General features: G+C 45.9%; 1 protein-coding gene across 2 annotated transcripts in view; it reads left to right on the forward strand.

Moving 5' to 3' along the window:
• FAM120A (family with sequence similarity 120 member A) overlaps positions 1-12,398 on the forward strand; it is a gene marked incomplete at its 5' end in the record, with an annotated part of 51,587 nt that extends 39,189 nt beyond the window's left edge. For both annotated transcript variants that reach the window (XM_084269510.1, XM_084269511.1), the window contains 6 exons: positions 853-1,062; positions 2,124-2,307; positions 3,198-3,335; positions 4,729-4,870; positions 7,803-7,899; positions 10,407-12,398. In XM_084269510.1, the coding sequence (XP_084125636.1) occupies positions 853-1,062; positions 2,124-2,307; positions 3,198-3,335; positions 4,729-4,870; positions 7,803-7,899; positions 10,407-10,718 (1,083 nt within the window). In that variant the 3' untranslated portion in view covers positions 10,719-12,398. The remainder of the gene's footprint in view (positions 1-852; positions 1,063-2,123; positions 2,308-3,197; positions 3,336-4,728; positions 4,871-7,802; positions 7,900-10,406) is intronic.
• Positions 12,399-21,187: the final 8,789 nt, after the last annotated feature.

Raw genomic sequence — 21,187 nt, forward strand, 5'->3', positions numbered from 1 at the left:
TCTTACTCCAGAGCTAAAAATATATTTGCTGCAAGCAAATCCTTTTTAGCTTCCATCACCAGCTAATATTTGCTATTTAATTCTACCTTTGTGTATCTGTCCTGCATCCCAAATAAAGCTGTTGTATGCATAAACATTACTCAGTAAGAGACACATTCTAACAGCAAAACCTTGAGTCAAACTCATAGAAAATCCGTTAGAGAGGAGTTGGAAGGGAAATGCAGTATGTGGGAAGAAAAATTGAATGCTAACATGAGCTCGTTCCTGGAACTTTCTACAAAATCAACTCAGAAGCACAAGTTTATTTGAAATAAGTTTTTTTTATGCCATTTTCTATTGCTTATTTACTCTAAGTGTCTTAAAAGCTTTTCCTTGCTGCAACGTGCTTTAGCATTGTTAGAAAAACCTCTGTGCTGCATGTTTGTCAGTGGTATTTGTGTGGCTAAAGTAGTCATCTTATGTTTTAGACACTGCATGCCACAAATTAAAGATGAGTATTTTAGCTTTTATTGACTTCTTGATAATGAATTGAGTTAAAACATCAGAATATTAGACATAATTGCTTGTGCTTTGTTGTTGAGAAAATAGGGGGGCTGGGGGTTCTCTATCACTTCCAGAATGGACGGAGGGGAACAGCAGCCTTCCCAGGTGTTACAGTTCTGCATATGCAGGCGATAGATCCTGGTCAGTTCCTCTGTTCAACCTGGCAGTTAGGTGTGAAAAGTCTGGCTGACCTTTCAAAACCCTTGAAAACTGCAATTTTTAAAATCCTGTATTTACTGGAATAACTTTGAGTTACGTTTCATAATCACCTAACTAAATTTACTGCTATTTTTTTTTTTCCCCAACCAGATTGAGAATCTTGATCCCCGAGGAATTCAGCTGTCTGCTTTATTTATGAGTGGTGTCGATATGGCGCTCTTCGCAAACGATGCTTGCGGGCAGCCGATTCCATGGGAGCACTGCTGTCCGTGGATGTATTTCGATGGAAAATTATTCCAGACCAAGCTCATCAAAGCAAGCCGGGAGAAAGTTCCGCTCATTGACCTCTGTGATGGTCAGGTGCGTACTTTCAGAACTTGGACAGGCTCAAATGTGCCAGATTTTCAGGGGCGTTAGGTGCGGTTGCTTTGTGAGTCATTCACGTCATGTATCATCTGTTTTTTGAAGGGGAATCTGAGGTGAATGGCTGATAGGTCTTTTTCAGCTCTGTTTACTCTCCCCTCTCTTGTCAGTGATTGAGATAGCATTTTGGAAACTTGAATGTGATGTAACTGTCTCTGCTCACTTGTTCAAGGGGTGTCTGTCTGAGTCAAGCTAGCAAGGCTGTTGCAAAAGGACTAAGCTGCAACGATTTTACAGGGAAAGAAAACCGTGTGATTAACTTCATGGACTGTGAAGTCATTCTTACCACCTTTAAGCTAGAGATCTGTTCACATATTTTTACAGCCATCTTAAAATATAAAGAATTAGGTTTTTGTTGTATCCAAATCATGCATAACTAGAAAAACAGGAAACTGATACAAATCAAGAGTTTACTGAGGGAGCAAAGTGGTTTTTTTCAGTTGAACTTTTTGGGAGGTATGAAAACAAAACAGCTTATCTCCTTCTTCTGACTCAGGGGAACAGATGATAGGTTAAATCTTAACGATGGCAGTGGTCCCTCTCAGGCTTGTTTAGCTTCCAGACATGCCTTAGCCTGTTTGCATAGACTTTGGTTTGCAGTCCGAGTTTATGGTGAGTATTCCGTATAAAGTGAAGGGCCGCATTAGGTGTTCAGGAGACTGCAGATGGAGTTTTCTTGTCTCCTTTCTGGAAAATGCTTTTTAACTTCTGAACTGCTTCTGTGTTACTGACTTCTTAACTGTCTCAGTATTTAAACTCTCATCTCTACCGTTTGTGGAGATTTCCTTGCGGAAACTGAATTACCACTGAACTACTAGTAGGTATGCAAGGCAGGTTATTGTAATTTTCTAGCTAGCGTTATGGAAGTTGTTGGCAATAGTTACCTGTTTTTCCATTATTCTGCTTTCTTCTTTGATTTTTTTTTTTGTGTAAATGTAGCTTTAAACAATTTAAATCAGAATTTTAACATCTCTCTGTGGCCTTCTTTTTATTCATAGGCTGAGCAGGCAGCCAAGGTTGAAAAGATGCGTCAGAGCATCCTAGAAGGATTAAATTTCTCCAGGCAGAACCATCCTCTCCCTTTCCCACCTCCACCTGCCATGCCTTTCTATCCAGCTTCTATGTATCCTCGACACTTTGGGCCAGTCCCACCACCTCAGGGCAGGGGGAGAGGCTTTGCTGGTAAGTGATGGGACAGCAGAGCAAATCACAGCGCTCTGAAATGTTACCTTGTCTTTCACATTCCCAAAGCTATGAGCTGATTTGCTTGTTGAATTCCTTAGGGAATAGACGTAAAAGTGAGTGGGTGACGTGTGTTGTCACGTGCCAGTCACTGTGTTTTGTTGTTATTGTTACTCACTATAGTGTGTAGCAATATGGAATGTGCTGTATCGCCATATATTGCCATCAGGATTTCTAGTACTGTGCCAGATTGAAATATTTTTACTACTGCTGTATGAAAAAGGAAAAAAAAAAGAGCAATGGATCAGCACTGGATGATATCAAAGGCTCTTATTTGCACTGTATGTTGCTTCAAAACATTTGTATTTATAAATATAAAGAATGCTGAAATTGATGGACACAGTTTAACTGTCAGGATTGAAGACAACCTTTCCTCCTCCCCACCCCTCTGTATTTTGCTACAGTCATTTAACCATTGGCACCTTTGAGTGTAAGTATTGACCCAACCATTCCAGGCTGATTCTAGAACTTAAAATCTCTCCAGTCCCAAGGCCCATAGCAGTATTGATCCTGGACACTGGGAGCAAGATGTTCTTGGGGTGCCACGACTGTAGCCATCGGAGCTCATTGCCAAAAGATTGTCGCAAACCTTTTGGTGCACGTTATGCAGTAGGAGTCAGGATGCTCATTGCAAATCCAGGTTGGATAAGAGACCCGATGCTCACTAAGGCAGCAGGACATTTTTGGCCAGGGGTGGCTTTCTCTGACGCAGCGTCGCCTGCTGACTGCAGAAGGGTGGAAGGAGGCAGCAGCGTCTCTACTAGGGGCCTTCCCGGATGCGTGGCCCCCTCACAGCTTTTCCCCTGTCTCTCTTTACCTGGGTCTAACAGGAGTCTATGGCTTTGGAGGCCCTTATGGGGAAACAGTAGCCACAGGCGCTTACCGGGCCTTCCGGGTGGCGGCAGCGGCAGGACACTCCGGAGCCTTCTCTGGCAATGACAGCAACAGGACTAGCAAGTTTCAGGGCGGTAATTATACCCAAAACCCTTTTCTTAGAGCTTCTGGCAACGGCTTCCTTCACTTTACGGTTTGGTCTGAGGCTTTCCTACTGACTGCCGGTCTTCCTTTCTCCCTAACTGTCGCGGCTCTCCCTCCCTCGAGCCTGCCCAGGCTGCTGTCTGCTCTGCTCTCCCCAGACCCCTGCCGCAAGCCCCTCGGCGCCAGCCTCTCACGCCTAGAAACCCTCCTCCCCACACAGAATAGCCGAAAAGCCTGACAAGACGGTCTGTCTCTGCTGCAAAATGCAAGGGCAGAATCCATAATCAGCTGAACTTTGCTGGGATGTGTGAACAGTCACTTTCTCAAGTTTGGGGGCAGTTGAGCTTTTTGTAAAAAGAACCCAACACAGAAAGGACTGACTGCAGTGTTACTGCTGACCCGTTTTTCGCTGACATTGATGTCGGCATGGACACAGGCGTGACTTTTACTTCCTTACCTGTGTGCCCATCACTTGTCACCTGTACAAGGTGGGAGGATGGAAACCCATTAATTCCAGTCACCCGTTTAGGAAACAGTTTTTCCTTTTATTTAGCTGTTCTTTCTGGCCTCTGAGCTTTTTTTATCCTAAGAGCAAACATCCCTCTAATGCTTCCTTGTGTGAATAACTTTGCCCCCATAAACAATGTGCATTTGAAGCTGGAAGACATGAACCTTTTTGAATGTAATCAGTAATTTAGTTCCTAGCATATTAATATTTGAAGACTAACTGCAGCTGCATCAATGCTGTGTTTCGTAACCTTTTCAGTGCTGATGGTCTTACCAGTAACATCTGGCTCAGTTCCACTTAGATTTCTTGAAATCTATGTTATGTCCCAGAGTTGATTTTGAAGGGCAAAACACAGGTATAAAGATAGGAGCAACTCGAATGTAACATATGTTCTGATTTTGGATAATTGCAAATTTAGCTGCTTTCCTGGTAGGGGAAGGATAAACCTACCTTTTACATCCAGATCACTTTAAATGCTCTGTTCTTAGAACAACCTAGTACAGATAATTCTGCCTAGTGAGTCCTTTGTAGCTGCTATAACCTGTGTTTATGCATAATCTTTCAGATAGCTTATAAAATTTCACTTCAGTTTTGTAATACTTACCTAAGGTGTATTTTGAATTACTGAAACTGAAGTGCTCACGTCAGATGATTTTTCTTCTCATTAATTCACATCTTCCCTTTAAAAAGGGGGGGAAAGAAAAGCTCTTGGAGTTACAATGCTTCTGAAAGACTGCAAAATGAGAAATAATCTCCCAGTTTCAGGCGAGGAACCTGTATATGTGATAAAATCTGGGCAAACCAGCTTTCCATTCATTCCTAACTTTAATGTTGTGATTGTGAAGATCAAAGTTTGGTTTTGCTTTTATGTGCAGGAGTCCAACCTATTCCTTCTCAGGGAGGGAAACTTGAAATTGCCGGCACTGTAGTCGGCCATTGGGCTGGAAGCAGACGCGGACGAGGGGGTAGAGGGCCATTTCCTCTGCAGGTCGTTTCTGTGGGAGGACCAGCGAGAGGGTAAGTGTGATCTCATGGAATGTACTGTTCATATCTAATTTCATGATTGGGGGGGGGGGGGGTGGGGGGATACACCAGGGAAAAGCTGGAGGCATTAGAAATTATATACAGCGCATTTTAGGACACGTTATGTAAATGATACTCACTGACTTCAAAAAAAGCATTTGCATTCACGGTAAGATGTTTTATATCAGTTACTCAGAGGACTATAAGCATTTCTACGTGCAAATAAAATTCATACTCTGAATCTGACAGATACATTCTTACGCACACACTGGATTGTTATGCATGAGGAAATGACTTGGGGGCTTTCTCCTAAGTCAAATCAATACATGATACCTGATGAAAACTCTCACAGCACTCAATTACTTGCTTTATCACAGTAGAACATTTATGAAGTAGTATGATAATTTTTTTATAACTTCATTATGTAATTCTTTTGTGAAGCAGAAAACACCTGAAGGACACTCTAGATTTAGTAGTTCTCTGCTACAGTCATGATGGGAGATGTGCTTAGAAGAATATTAATTTCTTAAGCTTTGTTTCACTGCAGCTGAAATTGCAGGTTTCTGAAAAAGAAACTTCTCATTGCAGAAATAGCTAGTCCTTCACTTTTGGATTTTTTCCATAGGCTTAATTGTTCTGTGCATCACAGAACTATCTGTCTTAATTAAGATTGTGTCTGTTACAGCAGACAATCCCAAAGTAATGTGATTTCTCTATTATGTCCATCTTTAAAGGAGTGGAGTAAAGTTCCTGCATCTTGAGCCAGGAAGCAGTCTGGAGCTGAGCTGCGTGAATTCCTCTTTGTCTGTTAGTTAAATCAGAGTCACAGGATAAAGCACGGTGCTAGGATTGGAGTGGCTGTCCTCTTGGGCTGAGTGTGGAAGTAGTTGGATCTGGAGCCCTGGGGGGAATGGTAGCAGGGGGAGAAGTGAGGGCTGCTGGTCTGGAGAAAGATTGGGGTGAGAAGAGCAGAACTAAAGATGGAAAAGTTCAGCAGCAACAAACAGCATTGGTGTAAAAGTAGAGCTGATGCATTAAGGGGAGCAAATCCAGGTAGGACATGGAATTCTCTAGAAGGAGATCCAGTTGCCAAAGTAGTTGTCAGCTCAAAAATACAGGAAAATTCGCAATGCCAGATCTCCCTCTCCATCAGATCCTAACTAATGATAAGTTCTTTATGTGTAGAATTTTTGAAAGAGGAAAACAGTTCATCTGTTTGTTGTGTCAGTTGATACTAAGACAATAATCCAGTAGGAACACAGACTCATGTTAGTGTTCTCTTGAAAGGCAGGTGTTTTAAAGATGGGGTCTGTGTTGACAGATGCTGGTTGGTACTTAAAGAACACTCGTGCAGTACGTTGTCTGCAATTTATCTCCTAGTCCTGCTCACTTCAACTTCATTTTATCTGTGTCAGCAGAAGGGATCACTCCGGGCCTGAGTATACTATTGTCTCATGTCTGTGCCACACTGAACTTGGGTGTTCTCATTGTGTAAAATTATACCAGCTGCTTTTGATTGGCGTCAATCCATCGATATATTTAGTGCCATTTTCCAAGTAGGAAAAATCTTACTCGGCTCCCTGAAGGGAACAGTTTCACCCTGTAAAAATAATCAGCATATAGGATAGGTAAGCCTTGTGAAGGTCTTTGGAGAGAGTGTAGAGGGAGTTACTCAACTATAAACCACAGGTCTTTCCTCTTTTTATTCTTTGCTGCTGTTTGCAAATCCCATTTGTAGTTTCTTACTGCTCAGTGTGGGAATTTGGAGCATGTGTGAAAAGACTTGGACAGTGCACACAGATCAGTGTTTCTCCACTGAGTTAGTTCAGTGTTAGGTAGTTTTTGCAGCTGGGAAGTAGGGGCAGTACAGAAAGGCTTCCCCCTCTTCAGGCAGAGTTTTGTCCAGCCCACAGGGCCCGTGTTGGTGTAAGAGAATTACTGGGAACACTGAAAATGGGATGGAGTGGGATCGCAGCTGATGTGCTGCCAGAATGGCAAACGGGGCGATTGCAGCCTGCACAGCTTTGCCCCTGGCTGGATGCAGGTGCTGGCTCTGGAGGGACCAGGCTTCAGGCTGGACCCCCCCCCCAGTATTGGGCAGTGGGGTTGTGGTGGGGAGGACAGGTAAAGCAATCCTGTGTTTCTAGTGAAGAGAACAAACTGTTTTTAGGCGAGACAGTCCTTGACATCATGATAAGGCAGTTGAGTGTCTGCAGTTGATGGCATTGAAGTTGTTTTAGCTGAGTGAAAGTGTGTTTTGATCTGATCTTCATTGAGTCAAATCAAAAAAGCCACCCCCTGACGCACCCTGGTTGGAAGCCCCCACGGGAAGGCATCCAAACTTGATAAATTGCTGTGTGTCAGCCAGGACTGAAGCCTCCTTTTCTACCCTCAGGTTCTAGGGTGATTTTGAATTTTCTTACTCTCCCATCAAAACTGGAGCAATTTCATGTTTTGCCTGCCTTCCTTTTTATCTGATTCTTTCTGTCTTACGTGTTTATATGTGGGAAGTGTTACTAAATGGAGGGGTGGCCTTATAAATGGTTCCAGTCATGTTTGTATTTTTTTCAAGGTGAAAGAATTTTGAGCTCTGTTTTTAAAGCGCTGTAAGGATAATTTGACACTTTGAAAATGTTTCTGCAGAGCTTGAAAGTGCTCATTTATTGTTCTCTGGAAGTGAAATATGGAAATAGTCATTTCATTGCTACAAAAACAAAAGGTTTATTAGGTTTCATATGCTTCAAGCAGTAAGAACCCTGTAATTCTGAATTAGTTACTCAGGCAGCTTCTTGAAAGAAATGTAAATGTTAGTCACTAAACAGTAAAGCTGGAAAGAAAAATCTTCCAGCAAAAAAATAATTGGAAGTAGTTTTGAACAAAGCTGATATGTCCTTTTTTTTTTCCTCCCTTTTCCTGAAACTTACAGGCGTCCTAGAGGAGTTATTTCCACTCCAGTGATAAGAACTTTTGGAAGAGGCGGAAGGTACTATGGGCGAGGTTATAAAAGCCAGGGAGCAATTCAGGTAATAAAGCCATGTGTCTGACTTCAGAACACTCTAGTTGAGAGGCTAGTATGGTGTGGACTTCCAGACCAGCTAATAATGACAATCACAACTTTAAAAGTGTTTCTTACAGTGAGCTTGCCAGCATGTGGCAGCTGAAAGACTCACAGCCTCCCATGGATGATAGGCTGCTGTTACATCTCAGTTATAGGCAAACTTTGATTATAGACAGACATGGGAAAGTATATCCTGATAGGAAGGCTATGCCTGTATAGCTCAAACCAGCTGTGGGAGTACAAGAAAATGTAGGGAAATGGGAGAAATACAAAGCTGAAAGAAATTAGCCATTCCTGCTCCAAGCCGTTCTTTCCCAGTTTCTTTTCTGGGACCATAGTCCAACCTCATGAAAAATTGGAAGCAGTAGGAAGGATCTGTTGCTCCAAATACAAGAATTTACTCTAAACTTCTAAGAAGTAACAGCCCCTTTGCCCCCATGAGCACAGTTTCATTTTTAGTGACAGTGGACCGTGAGTTTTGTCTTTTCCATGGATCCTTTAAACAGCAGAAGCAAACTGCTGGTTTGGATTAAATGCCAATTGCTTCAGAGTTGTGTTTTCCTCCCTTTCCCATTGTTCATGCTGCTATACAGTTTTCAAGTCCCAGTGGCAAGGGGTGAGTGGGTATTAAATTGGTGGAAAACTTCCATGACGAATATGTCAAATGGATCTGCTCTTTGTTGTGGAGACATGAGTGTGTAAGAGTAGGGGGTGTTTGCAGGTATTGGAGAGTAAGAGAAGGGATGTTCTCCAGTGGATAATGAAGCTACTGTTAACTTAAAGTAAAGCTCACTGTGTTATAGATGTAAAAATTCAAATACTTGTTCAATTTCTGTCTATACAAAGCATATATATCTACAAATGTACCTATGTATTTAAAAATTTACATCTTTAAGAAGAAGAGAAACTGCTATGTTCATTAATACTATCTAATTTCCAAGTACTTTAACCTACGAAATGAAGCCCTGAGAAGGAGCTCCCAGATGTTTGGGCTTACTACAGGTTTACATATGGATGTGTAGTTCAGATAGTTCCTGTAGCTGGATGGTAGATAGCATTGATAGACAGGCAGCAAGTTTGAGTATGCATATTCTAATTAATTATATGTCATTTGGATGGTAAATACTTGTGATCACAAGGGTCTTGGTCTAAAATTATTAAAATGCATGTGACAGGCAAAACTTGGGGAAGCTTAATTAATGCACAAGTAGATGTTGATACTCTGTTCTGCTTAACTAGCAGCAGTGTGTGTCCCTGCCTCCCAGACCTGGGCAGTTAAGGAGAGAGTGCCCGTGTGGGCCAAGCTCAGATGTGTGTGTTTACACCGGGCAAGAACCTGCCTGCAGCAGCTTTAGTCCTGCTCATTAGGAGATGATGTGGGGGCAGGTTGAAGAGTGACTGAAATAAGTAATTTGTAGTTATCAAGCATAAGATGTGCCTGTTTTGTCACAAGATGAGGCCTCTTGATCTGGAATGCACAAAAGCATGTTTTTAAATTAAAGCTTAACACTTGGTAAAGCCTGTGAAGAAGTACATGTGATAAGTATCCATGTCCTCTCATGCCAGTCTGTGTGGTGTTGCAGCAGAATATTTTGTGATTTTCTGGAAAGCAAAGCTTGTGATCCCGATGCGAGTGAACACCGGCCACCCGGTGAACCTTTCACCTGCAGAACCTTTCAGCAACTTGGAAGGGCACTAACCATGCTGTTCTAGAATGTCAGAGTTGAGATTATCCCACTCTCAATCCATGTGCTGCTGTTTGAGGTTTGGGAGACTTCCATATCTTAACTCATTTCTCAGTCCTTGCCTTTGTTAACAGTGTGACAGAGAGGCACGACCCCAACTTGGGTTCCTTGTTTGAAGCCTGCAATGTTTCTGGATTTATTGTTGCAGATACTTAAAAACTACACACACGTTCTAATGCTGCATAAATCTGGGGTTTTATCACTGTGCTCAGTCTTGTAAGATTCTGCTACATGCTTTTCGTGCAAAGTCACTCTCCTGATGTCAGGAGCACGTAGCCCAGGGCAGATAATGCCAGATAATACTGGTACCTCTGCACTCCTTCAGAGATTGTCTGGAAAAAGTTCTGGTGTGTATTTGAATAACATGTAACACTATCATTAAATGATAAAGTCTGTGAACCAAGAAGCAGAGTTAAGCTGTATATTGATTCTCAGTTTGGGCCTTTCCAGGCTCCTTTTTTTGACCTGTCAAAGTCCAAAAGGGTGTTTAGCTGCAGGAGCACCAGGAGGCACAGCTAGGAGGGGCTCAGAGAGAGCCAAAATCCTTTCTCCTCTGGCCGTGCTGTTTCTTCTGTGTGCTGCTGCTTATTTCAGCAGTCTGTACTACTCATTGTTGGCTTGTGGTACTTCTGCACCCTGCGTGCTGCCTCGTAATAGTGTCTTTGTAACAGATTGTAAATATATCGCAGCGGTTCTTGAGTAATTTTCTTCTTTTTTCAAAAACTAGGGCAAACCTCCTTACGCTGCTTCAGCAGAAGAAGTAGCCAAAGAACTTAAGTCAAAATCAGAGGAATCTAAATCCTCAATTGTGTCTTCAGATGGATCCCTGGCTGAGAATGGAGTTGTGAATGAGGAAAAACCAGCTTCCCAGATGAATGGGAATACAGGAGACATCAGGGCTTCCAATCAGTCTGAAAGTGCCTTGAGTAATGACTCTAAAATGTGCAATACAAATCCTCACTTAAATGCACTAAATGCAGACAGTGTTTGCCATAAAGATGATGCTCTTGAGGCCACTGTCTTAAAAAAAGAAGAGTAAACTTATTTTTTATAGAGGGTGAAGGATGTTGGGAAGGGTCAGGATTAGGAATATCTGGAAAGAAAGAGAGCCTACAGTTACGTACATTTTTTCCTTTCCGTAAGAGAAAAATGAGGACTTTGGAAATTCGGATCCCTCTTTGATGTCAGAGATTTAAACAACACATTTTTAGTTTTAACCAGTTGTAGTCAAAATGCTACAATAAAACAAAAAAGAAAGAGAATGAAGAGCATTTGACTCCCGCACTTAAAATGAAATATACATAAAGTTTAAACTGGTTATGACAAAAAGCTTGTAGTTTTGTTTTTTGAAATATAAAGAAAACAAATTTTGGCAGTCTTTAAGTATATATAGCTTAAAATATAATTTTTAGTACTTGGCACCATATGTATGCCATTATATTTGATTTTGCATTACTGTGTCACAATAAAGCTTTCTTTAAGGCTTTGATTTCATGATTATGGGGGGAAAAAGGCACAACCACAGTTTTTTCTTTCTTAAATTTCATCACCGTTGATGTGGTTCTTTTGTGTTAAAATGTGCAAACTATCGAAACGAAAAATTATAGAGTAATATTGCAGTTCTGCTGATTTTAAATATACATCATACATACGTTACAAGCAAGTTAAATGGAGATAAACTTGAAGTCATAGAAGATGCAAATGACCTTTCAAAATAAACACAATGTGTTCTGAAACTTTTTGTGACTAATACCATGCATCCGTGATCAATGAACTATGTGGTTTTGAATCAGACGTAGACCATTAGTACTACTATTTGAGCTAAACTTCTGCATGGTTCATAATTTTTAAAGTGTGTAGTTAATATTATGCATGTTATTGTCCTCTTTCTTCCATTCTTACAAGTACTGTGCCCATTTGCAAAACAAAAAAGCTAATAATCAGTAATAGTCCTATAAAAGATGTTAACTATGTTTAGTCATTGACTGATCTTGCTCTAACCTTAAAATTTTGTGATTATTGACCTCTGTTGCATTTATTCTAAAACTTTAAAAAAAAAAAATTATCTAGCCGTTTTGAATATCAACGTTACCCTGGTGTACTCATTGCTGTATGCATTATTGTTCTCTGTTGCTGTTTTATGCCTTCATATTAGCAAATATGAAATTCTGTGAAAAACAAAAAAAAAAGCTTTGATCTTCAAAAAAAAAAAAGTACCCCCCTTCTGTAGCAGGAAACAAATGGCTTGTTCTTGAGAACTTTCCCATCAAGAATTTAGTATAAGCAAATATACCTGTATCATTTTGATGTTTTTGTTAGTGTTTCCAAACTTAATGTACTTCAAAATCAGAATCATTTCTTTATATTCGTTTTCATATAATTCTCCTGATGCTCTTCATCACACATTAGTGATCAGAAATGAGGTGTAATTCCCCATTCCCTGCCCGCAAGAGCTAAGTAGGTATCTTAATGTAAGTTGAAGGGAGTTCTGCCCCAACTCATGGATTGTGCAAGAATGAACTACTGTTGGGTTTGATTGGTTGTAGATGGATTGTGGTGTGGTGTATTTGAAGGCTATTGAATGCAACTTACAGTGCTTAATAAAAATCTTTATTCTTTTAGTATAAAATACTGTATGCCTTTTTTGTCAAATATTTTTTTAATTAACATGTTGTAAATAAAAGGTTTTTTTCCTATGCCCAAATAAAGTGATTGAGTTAGCAGACTGCATGCTGTCGTCCCAAAGACGGAGGAGGAGAGCGCAGCCTCGACCCGCCGCCGCTGTGGGGGTACCGCGCTGGTCGAGTGATGGGTAATCAAACCCTTTCCGTTTCCGGCTGCGTTTAAATGCAAGGTGGGTGATAAGGTGTGAGTAAAACACAACAGGCAGCTGTTTTAAGGAAGAAGAACAGCTCCTGGTGCTCTCAGGGGTTGAAGGACATGACAGACAGTGCCCATGTCTCAGCCTCATGGCTGGGACAAGCAATTCCATGATGCGGGAGTTTCTTCCACAGCACAACTGAGGAGTACAGGTGTGTACCTTGGAGTGGGGAGGGTTTTGTTGTCTGGCCCTGGTTGCTGTCTGGCTGTCTGAATGTTCATCCGTTCAGTGCTTGATGTGTTACTGAGAACAGACCCCGAGCGGTTCTGGGTTCTGGTCTTGTGCTGTGCCGACAGCTCTGTGTGCTTGGTGGTGGTGTGGCATACGTCAGCGGCGCAGCTGTGTCTCACCCAACCAGCTGGAGAGGAGCAGTTGTGCCGGCGTCCCGCTGCTGAACGCTGGTGGATGCCATGTGACTGGCCACACACTAGATCCTGGCCATTCCGGAAATGGGACAGAGGGTCGAGGCTCCACTCGCCCTCTTGCCCAGCAGCTCACCTGCTTTGCCATAGCTCACCCTGCTCCCTGCCACGGAACAAACGGTATCACCAGGTGGCGGTTCTACTGCGGTGCCAGGTACTGTGGTGTGACGGGCTTGCACTTTGCCTCAGTGTAGCTGCCAGGAGAAGTGTTTTGTGGTCAAAGTGTGACAAGCTGCACAGGTGTAAGTAGGATTAGGGTATGACAGTACAGCAAATGAGCAATCTCCTTGGCCCAAACGTAAGGTGCTGCACTGACTTCACTCAGCAGTGTGGTACAGAAGGGTGGCCTGCACGATCTGCGTGTGCTTGACCTGAAGCGTGGGTTTTCTTTGTGACCCACTTAAGCCTCTGCCATCGTCCCGGAGGGGCTGGAACCCTTCTCCTTGGGGAGAAACTGCACTGGAGCAGGAGGATGAGCCTGGATCTGTTGGTAGATGCTCATGGAGGCAGTGGCAGGGACATCCTGCAGGTACCAGAGCTTTGCTGGGCAGGAGCATCGCACTCAAACCCAGGGGCAGTTCACACCCTCAGCACTGGGGACGTGCAGTTTGGTGATGCAGGATTCAGGCACTGCAGTTGTGGGTGCTTAGGGTGAGCAGGATGGGGGGACACCCAGCAATACTTGAGAGGAGGGGGATGTCTGCCTGAAGGCAAAGGGGCTGCTTGTTCAGAAATGCTGAGGGGTGCTGGGGGAAGTGGGTTGGTTTGGTTCTGAAGTGAAAACTGATGTGAACAAAGCTGATGGTTTTCAGACCTCTTGGCTTAGATGTGACTGATGCCTCATCACCCATCTTTGAGATGAGTTAAACTGGGGCAATTGGCCGCCGGTGGGATCAGCTGAGGGCAGGGTCCTGCTTCCCAGACCCAAACTCCCTTGCACCTCTCTGGGCTGGCCTCGCTAATTGTTTAACTGTGTTGTTAAGGGCTAATGATGATCTGTGGTGCCACAGTTCATCACTTTTAGTGCTGTCTTACATCCAGTCCCCATAAACGCGGGCAGGCGGGTAATTACTGACAGCAGAGACAATTTAGGGGCCGGGTGTCAGCTCAGCAGGGGCCCAGCGTGGGCATCCCAGGGTGCTTTCCTTGGCCCTCTCACGTGAAGTGCAGCACTGTTACAGGCAGAAGAAAGCGAGATTTGAGCGATCTGCTCAACTGTGAGCGGCTGCATGCGCCCCTCCCACTAGGGATGGTGAGCAGGGGGGTGAGGAAGGGCCGCAACCATTTCATTTCCTGCGCTGGTGGTTGTGCTGTTGAAGGCGGTGGTTGCGTCGCTGGATGCCTGCGTCACGGCCGAGGGGGATGTGAGCCTGCCTGAGCAGCAGCTCCCGCGCTGCCTTCCGGATCCTTAGTGAAAAGTCTCGGAGGGACAAGTTTGTCAGGGCTGTGGAAAGCCCCGTGGCCAGGAGAGTCCTGCAGCAACCAGCAGCTGGGCGGGCTGCTTCTGTGCCCCTCGGTGAAGGGCTCTGGTGACCCCTTGTCAGCACTTGACGGAGCCCCAGCACCCTGTCACAGCGTGCATGGGGACTGTGTTGGATGGATAGTGCGGCCCCTGAGCTGTGGAGAGATGAAAGGCGAGAACCAGTTTTTTACCCACAGTCAGTGCTTAGGAGTGTAATTATCCAGGCCCCAGGCAGATTACAGTTCCCTCAGTGAAAGTCTGTGTAATCCTTTTTATTGTGCTGAAAGCCCGTAAAACGCCCCGAGCCAAGCCTGGCCATGCCCTGGGCAGGAGCACATGGGTGATGCAGTCCTGGAGTAAGGTGAGGTCACTGTTGCCTACCCCTGTCCCAGGGTTGTGCAGCACGTTGGAGCGTGGTGGTTCCCAGTGCCAGCTTTTCACCAGTGTCCCTCCCACCCCAAGACTCCCAACCCACCCCTGGGTGAACACAGCGATGCATGAAGGGCTGGGGCTGTGCCCGCCAGATGATGGACCCCCAGGACACCCTGAAACCTCCAGTGGGTTTTGCAGGGTTCAGCTTAAATCCACTTGCTAACTTCAGCAAAGCTGGTGGCAGTATCTGTGCAGAGCAAGCATGCAATTTCTATCCACCCGGGGGTACAAGCAGGTTTTGCTCTGCTTCCCTCTGGGCACTGCCCCCAGCCTTGGGGGGGTTTCTTAGTGACCCCTTTTTCCTCTCAATCTGATGAGTTACAGAGGTTGCACCCCCCCAATCCTCTGGGCCAACGTGAGTGCCTGCAGCTGCTCCTGCCATTGCCTCCTGCAAACCTGGAGGGGCCATGGGTCTCCTCTAATGCTCCTCTGTTGCCTGATCCTCACTCCTCCTAGTCCTTGACCTGAGCCACAGGTCCAGGCACTACTCAGTCTGCCCTGTCCCAGTCCAGCATGCAGCAGCAAGGTGGGATGCAGCAGCGGGGTGGGATGCAGCATGTGCAGCGCAGCCCAGCTGAGGACAAACCCCATGGCCCAGAGACCCCGTTGTGAGTTCTGCACTGCAACACCTCCTGGAGCCAGCGGAGGAGAGAAGCTTCTGAGCCCTTCCACAGGGACTTCACCTTCCCACAGCAAAGCAGAGGGTAAGAGCTAAATAGTTTCTTTATACCTGAGCAGAGGATGCTAATGCCGGGAGGAACTTGTGGGTTTGGGCAGGAAAAAGTTCTGAAAAACACCGTAGGATTGGAATCTGTCCTTAGTTTGGCATTTAGATCTGGGGCTCACTGGGGTATTTTGTGAGATAAACAGCTGAAGGTGTGCCCCGGTTTCTGGTTGAAACCGCAACATTTCCTGCAGGGCTATGTGTAACAATGTGACAATTAACAAAATAAACCCATGCGTGAAGGATGAGACCAAAACCATCAAGTAAAAGGCAAGGTACAGGGAAGCAGGAATGTCATAAAGTACTGACAACATTCTGCTAACTCAGTGGTTCTGTCACGGTGTTTGTAACCTGCTCAAAGTTGTACTTGCCGGGTGCTGCTGGTGTGTGCAGAGGGTGAAGGACGTGGGCAAGGAGCTAAACCTGAGGAAGTGGGGAAGTAAGGAAGGAAGGTGGACCTGTGTGGGTGATGGGAATGGATTTGGGATGAGATGGGGATGGGGTGGAATGAGCAGAAGCTGGCCAGTGGGATGTCTAGTGGCTGCTGGGGGGTGGTGTTGGGGCCAGGCGGCTTCTGGGGTGCCCAAAGCCTTCTGGAAGGGACAAGGGCAAGGGCAGATACCCCAGCCTGCAGGTCAGTCTGGGCTCGCTGCTGGGCTTGGTGTGCAGGGATCACACTTGGTTCTCATCTGCCCTTTTAAGTGGCATCTCAATGAAGTCTCAGCAGGTCGGTGGGCAGCAGCCCGTCCTGGCATCCGTCACTGGGAAGCGTGTCCCCAAGTGTCACTTCTAGTAAACCTTGTCACTGCAAACATCCTTTTGCCCTGCACCTCCCTGTCAGAGCTGTGGTCCTCTAATGTGTAACTCCGCCTTATTGGTGCTCTGCTCTGTGGCAGGCTCTCAGCCACTCAAAGGAGGAGTTACACACGCTTTGAACTCTGCCTTACTCGGTCAACTTATGGCTTCTCTGGCTTTGTAAAGAACCAGTGCCCTGATCCCTCATAAAGCACAGTGGGGACAGGGGACACAAACAGGAATTTGACACCAGTGATGGGCTTGTGTGCATCTTCCTCCTTTACAAAGCTTCATAGAAGACGTGGCCCCGCTCGGGCTGCGCCGGGTGAGAGATGGAGACAGCCGCAGTGTGCTCGGGGTGAACAACAACAACCTCGAGCCAGACTGCCGAGTTATGAAACCTTGTTTACAAGTGCTTTAAGTGTTCACAGAAAGCGTTTCACACGAGGCTCTGTGGTGACCATGGTACTTGAGTAACCATGGCCCAAGTCCTGGTTTAAAATAAGAGCTGGGCTGGCAGGCTGTGTCGCCTGGGGACAGTCGTGGCGGCTGAGTCGGCGATGATGCCCAGAGCTGCGGAGCGAGCCTGGGAGGAGCCTGGCATCTCTCCCCCCTCAGAAGATGACTTTTTCCCACAAAATGTGGCCACCGAGTTGTGATTCCCAGAGACTGCCACTGAATCTCTCCCAGTAGTTTCCTCCTTGGGGCATCTCCGCCCTCGTACCGGTGGCTCTGCTGGCTGTGCTGAGCCTGGATGCCCTCACTCCGAGAACCAGCCATAAGCAACAGGATCAGTAACATGTCTTTTAATTAATATTAACAGTATTTTTTCCCCCTTCATTCTGCCTTTTGGTTCTTTTTACCTGCAGCGCTACCGGCAGGGCTTTGCCCCAGTTTTAACATTGCCTTGGTGTGGCCAGGGGGCAGCCAGGGTTTTAGGGGGGCAGGGGCTGGGCTGGCATGTGAGGGATGTGGGGATGTGCTGCAGTATCTCGCCTCGGGGTATTTTTTTTAATGTAAGTGTCTGTGAGTGCCGGAGCTTCAGCCGTTACATTTGCGTGCAGAGCCTGAAGAGGGCTGCCGAGCATAACCCGACTGTGCTGGGCGGGAGGAGCTGGGCAGACTGGGGCAGAGGCAGGAGGCTGGACGTGGACACGTCTTCCTTTGGGTTTTTTCCTTATTTTCTCCACAATCTTCATGAGAACCCTTCCCAGGCACTGGGGCACTTCGAGTGCGTGTGAGACTCAGGCACTGAGCAAGAAAGATGAGGACGGTGCAACGTTGATGCTGGGAAGCAGCAGAACTCCACAAGCACATGAGCCAACTCTGGCCCCGGAGCACCTTACACCAAGCTGAGCTGATGCCGTCCTCACACGGAACGGCTCCAAGTGTGGCAGCCGTGGGTGCCAGGTGGGTGCTGATTGCTGTGGCTACACGAGGTGGTCAGTGTGTGAGTGGTCCCACTCGATGCCACCCAACACGGGCCATCGGGGCCAATGCGGGTTAGGCAGAGTGAAGGGTGAACCCCACAGCAAGCCCGGGGGTCTCCACAGAGGACCCTCCACACCAGCCCGGCATGGTGATGGTCCTGCTGGCAGGACCACGAAAATAACAGCAGCCCCATCGAACTGCTTGATGCTCCCTAACCTAACTGTGGGGCACAACGTAAACCGGGACTGAACCCAGCCAAGCCACGGGGCACCCCAGGGTGAGCAGCCCTGCGGACCCTGATGCCCCCAGCACCGAGGGCACAGGGTGCCCCCTGGGTCTCTTTCTTGTATTACCTATTTAATCTGTTCTTCTGGAGGTTGCATTTGGTGAAGAGCTGCACAAGTAACGGGACCAGTGAGGGAAAAGATGTGGCCGGCGCGATGGGCTTTGAACTTCAGGACCACGTTTAACAGGAGCATTTCTGCTGATGGAGTAAGTGTTCGCTTCGGTCACCAGCTGGTGAAACGTGAGTCACTTCACTGCTTTACACCTGTACAATGCAGGTGAAAGCCACTTCAGAAATATTGCTCTGTGCCACATTCACTAAACCGGGGCGTCTCTGGGCTTGTCTGTGAACTAGGAGTGAGGTGCACCTCTGGGCATTTTCTGAGTTATAATTGTTTACCCTAAAAAAATTAAAATTCAAAAAATAATTTTAAAAATACCATGTAAAAGTAAAATAATATAAAATAAAAATCAGAAGATTAAAGCGACTGAAACATTCCCATTGACACCTGTAGGATGGTCAAAGCTCAGATTTTTCTCCATGTGCCCTGCACAGATTCTGGTGACTGACAATAATTGCAAGATTTTAGTGTAAGCCTGACACTGATGCCCAATGAAGTCACTTCTCCCTGTCAAGGCAGTGCCTGACATGAGACTGGGCATTGAAATGTAAGGCCAGAGTGAGAAGGTGTGGGTAGAGTCTGATACATGCGAACAGCATTGAAAGCTAGAAATACAAAATAAATCCTTTAAATAGGTCTTTAAACTCATTTTCTACGTGAAAGGCCCTTTTAATCCAGTCTCCTCTTTTTAAACATTTTAAATTAGAGACACTGTGTACACCCTCGATTGCCTTGCTTCCTCTGTACATCTCACCGATCCCCCAGTTTGGGCTTACCAGGTGTTGTGGTGGCATCTGAACTCTGACTCCAGTGCCACAGGCTGATGGGTGCTGCTCACCCTTGTGCCAACCAAAACAGGACCAAAAATCGGTACAGTGTGGTGTGAGATTGAAGTAGTCACTGCAGCTGGGAAAGCTGGTGTCAGAGGGGAAAACTGGAAGGGACATGTGCTGTCGTCTGCTGACCCCTCTCTTGCTGCAGATTGGCTGTTTCAAGGTTGGTTTCAAAGGTGGCTTAAAGAGTAGATATGGTCAAGAGGAAAAGAAGAGCACTTGGTGTACTCCTCTGCAGTAGCATGGAAATAACCAGGGACAATGAGTCTAAAGTTACAGGGCATTGTAAACCAGAAAGACCTTGGATATACCCCTGCAGAGGACATCTATGGAAGAATGGCACGGATTGGTAAGACAAACTGGCAAGCTCAAAACCCAATGGCGATGCTTCTCTTGATACTGGTGACCATGCCTGAGCTCTTTCTAAGCACCACACCAGGGGTGGGACCGAGGGCTTAGTACTGTGAGCCCTCACTGCTTGCAGTGAAGAGCCTGCTTCAGGATGCTGCCAGCAGTGGTACTTCTTCTCCTGGGTGACTCCAGTGCTCCTGGCACATCCATCCTTTCCTGTGAGCTCCAAGACAGCAGCAGACCTCTTCACATGACATAGCCCCCAGACTTCAACCACTCCTGCCTGCAGGTTCTGCGACCACGTGTGGATGTTTTCTGGGTATCAGCCTATGCTGCTCTTATTTTGTCTTCCCACTCCCACCCCATCCCAAACTGATTTAAAAGTCCGTGTTAAAAACTCGGTTCAGAATGTCAGTGAAGTTGACCTGATGACGAAATCACATCACCCATCTCAGCAGAGCTCTACCACTCACTCCTCCCTGCCAGAAAGCAGCCAAACCCTCTCTCCTTGAGTGGCTTCAAGATTGAAATACGCATGGAAAAGTCAGGCTAATGTGACAACCTCAAAATTAGTCTCTTGATCTGCTAATCCCTGGCAAGACAAGTGGTAAGATTCCCGAGTTCCCAGAACACAGCCACCGAGCCTCATGTAGCTTGTTTCCATGTGGCACCAGCAACATCAGCTCCAGCAGCATCCAGCACAATTTAAGATAATCCAACTGGTACCCAGTGGTAGGAGGTTTAGCTCACCAGTGGATGCAGAGGGGGTGTGCTGACACTATAATTTTTTGAAGCAGGGCTGTTTTCATGGAGAAGTTTGTGGGGCTTTAGGAAAGGCAAAGAGGAGATAATTTTTCACAGGTTGTGCAGGTTTGGTGTGAGCAAAGCCCGTAAAGCAGCTGGGAGAAGGAGGCAAGCGCAGAATGTGAGGCGGGTGAGTAGCTACATTTTCCAGTGCTCCCATGCTCTTATTAAAATCCTGGTTTTATGATAGGAAGGCAGCACTCCAGGTTGCAGTTGCATGTGTTCTGGGTGTGCAGAGGCCTGACGTCCAACTTCCACGGGACTGTCCCGTACCAAAGGATGTCAACATTGCTGGGAGCTCTGCTTAAACCCTGAGCTGAGAGGTGCTGGTAGATGCACTGGATGCTGACAAGCAGCAGATGGGCTCTGTAAAGCGGCGTGCAACTCTCGCGATGGTTCCTGAGCCTTCCCTCCTTGTCCTGCTTTACTCCCTAGACTTGCTCTTCTACTTACTGATTGAAGCTCCAAGCAATTAAAATCATGATAGATCCATCTAAACATAAGAGAGAGCTGATTTTTAGAGGGCAGGTACTCAGCACGATGAAAACCGGCCCCTTTGTGTGTCACGAGACACTCGAAACAAGTCACTCAAAACCGCCAAGCCCCAATTTAAACTGCAGGCCTATAATCTTCCCCCCATGTCACCACACCTTGAGCTGTGTCAGAAATGTCATCTCACTCTCGTAAACATCCATGGTGAACTAGAGTGTCCCATTTCTGACTCTACTTCAAAGGTAGCTCTGCCTCCACCCCAGATGACAGTCACCTCTGTGGCAGGTAAATTCAGTGGGCAAGGCAAAGCCATGTTGACAGTCCTGCTCCAGCTGTCCCAAACCGGCTCTGCCTGCGTCGACAATGGTCTTCTCTCTGGAGAAAAACTTAAAATTCAAGTAATTTAATCTCTTGAATTTCTCTCGTCCTCTACAGGTGTTTCCTGGGGAATTTTGCAAACTGATGAAGAAAGGC

Source organism: Gallinula chloropus, assembly GCF_964237585.1.
Source record: "Gallinula chloropus genome assembly, chromosome: 12".
Lineage (NCBI taxonomy): Eukaryota > Metazoa > Chordata > Aves > Gruiformes > Rallidae > Gallinula > Gallinula chloropus.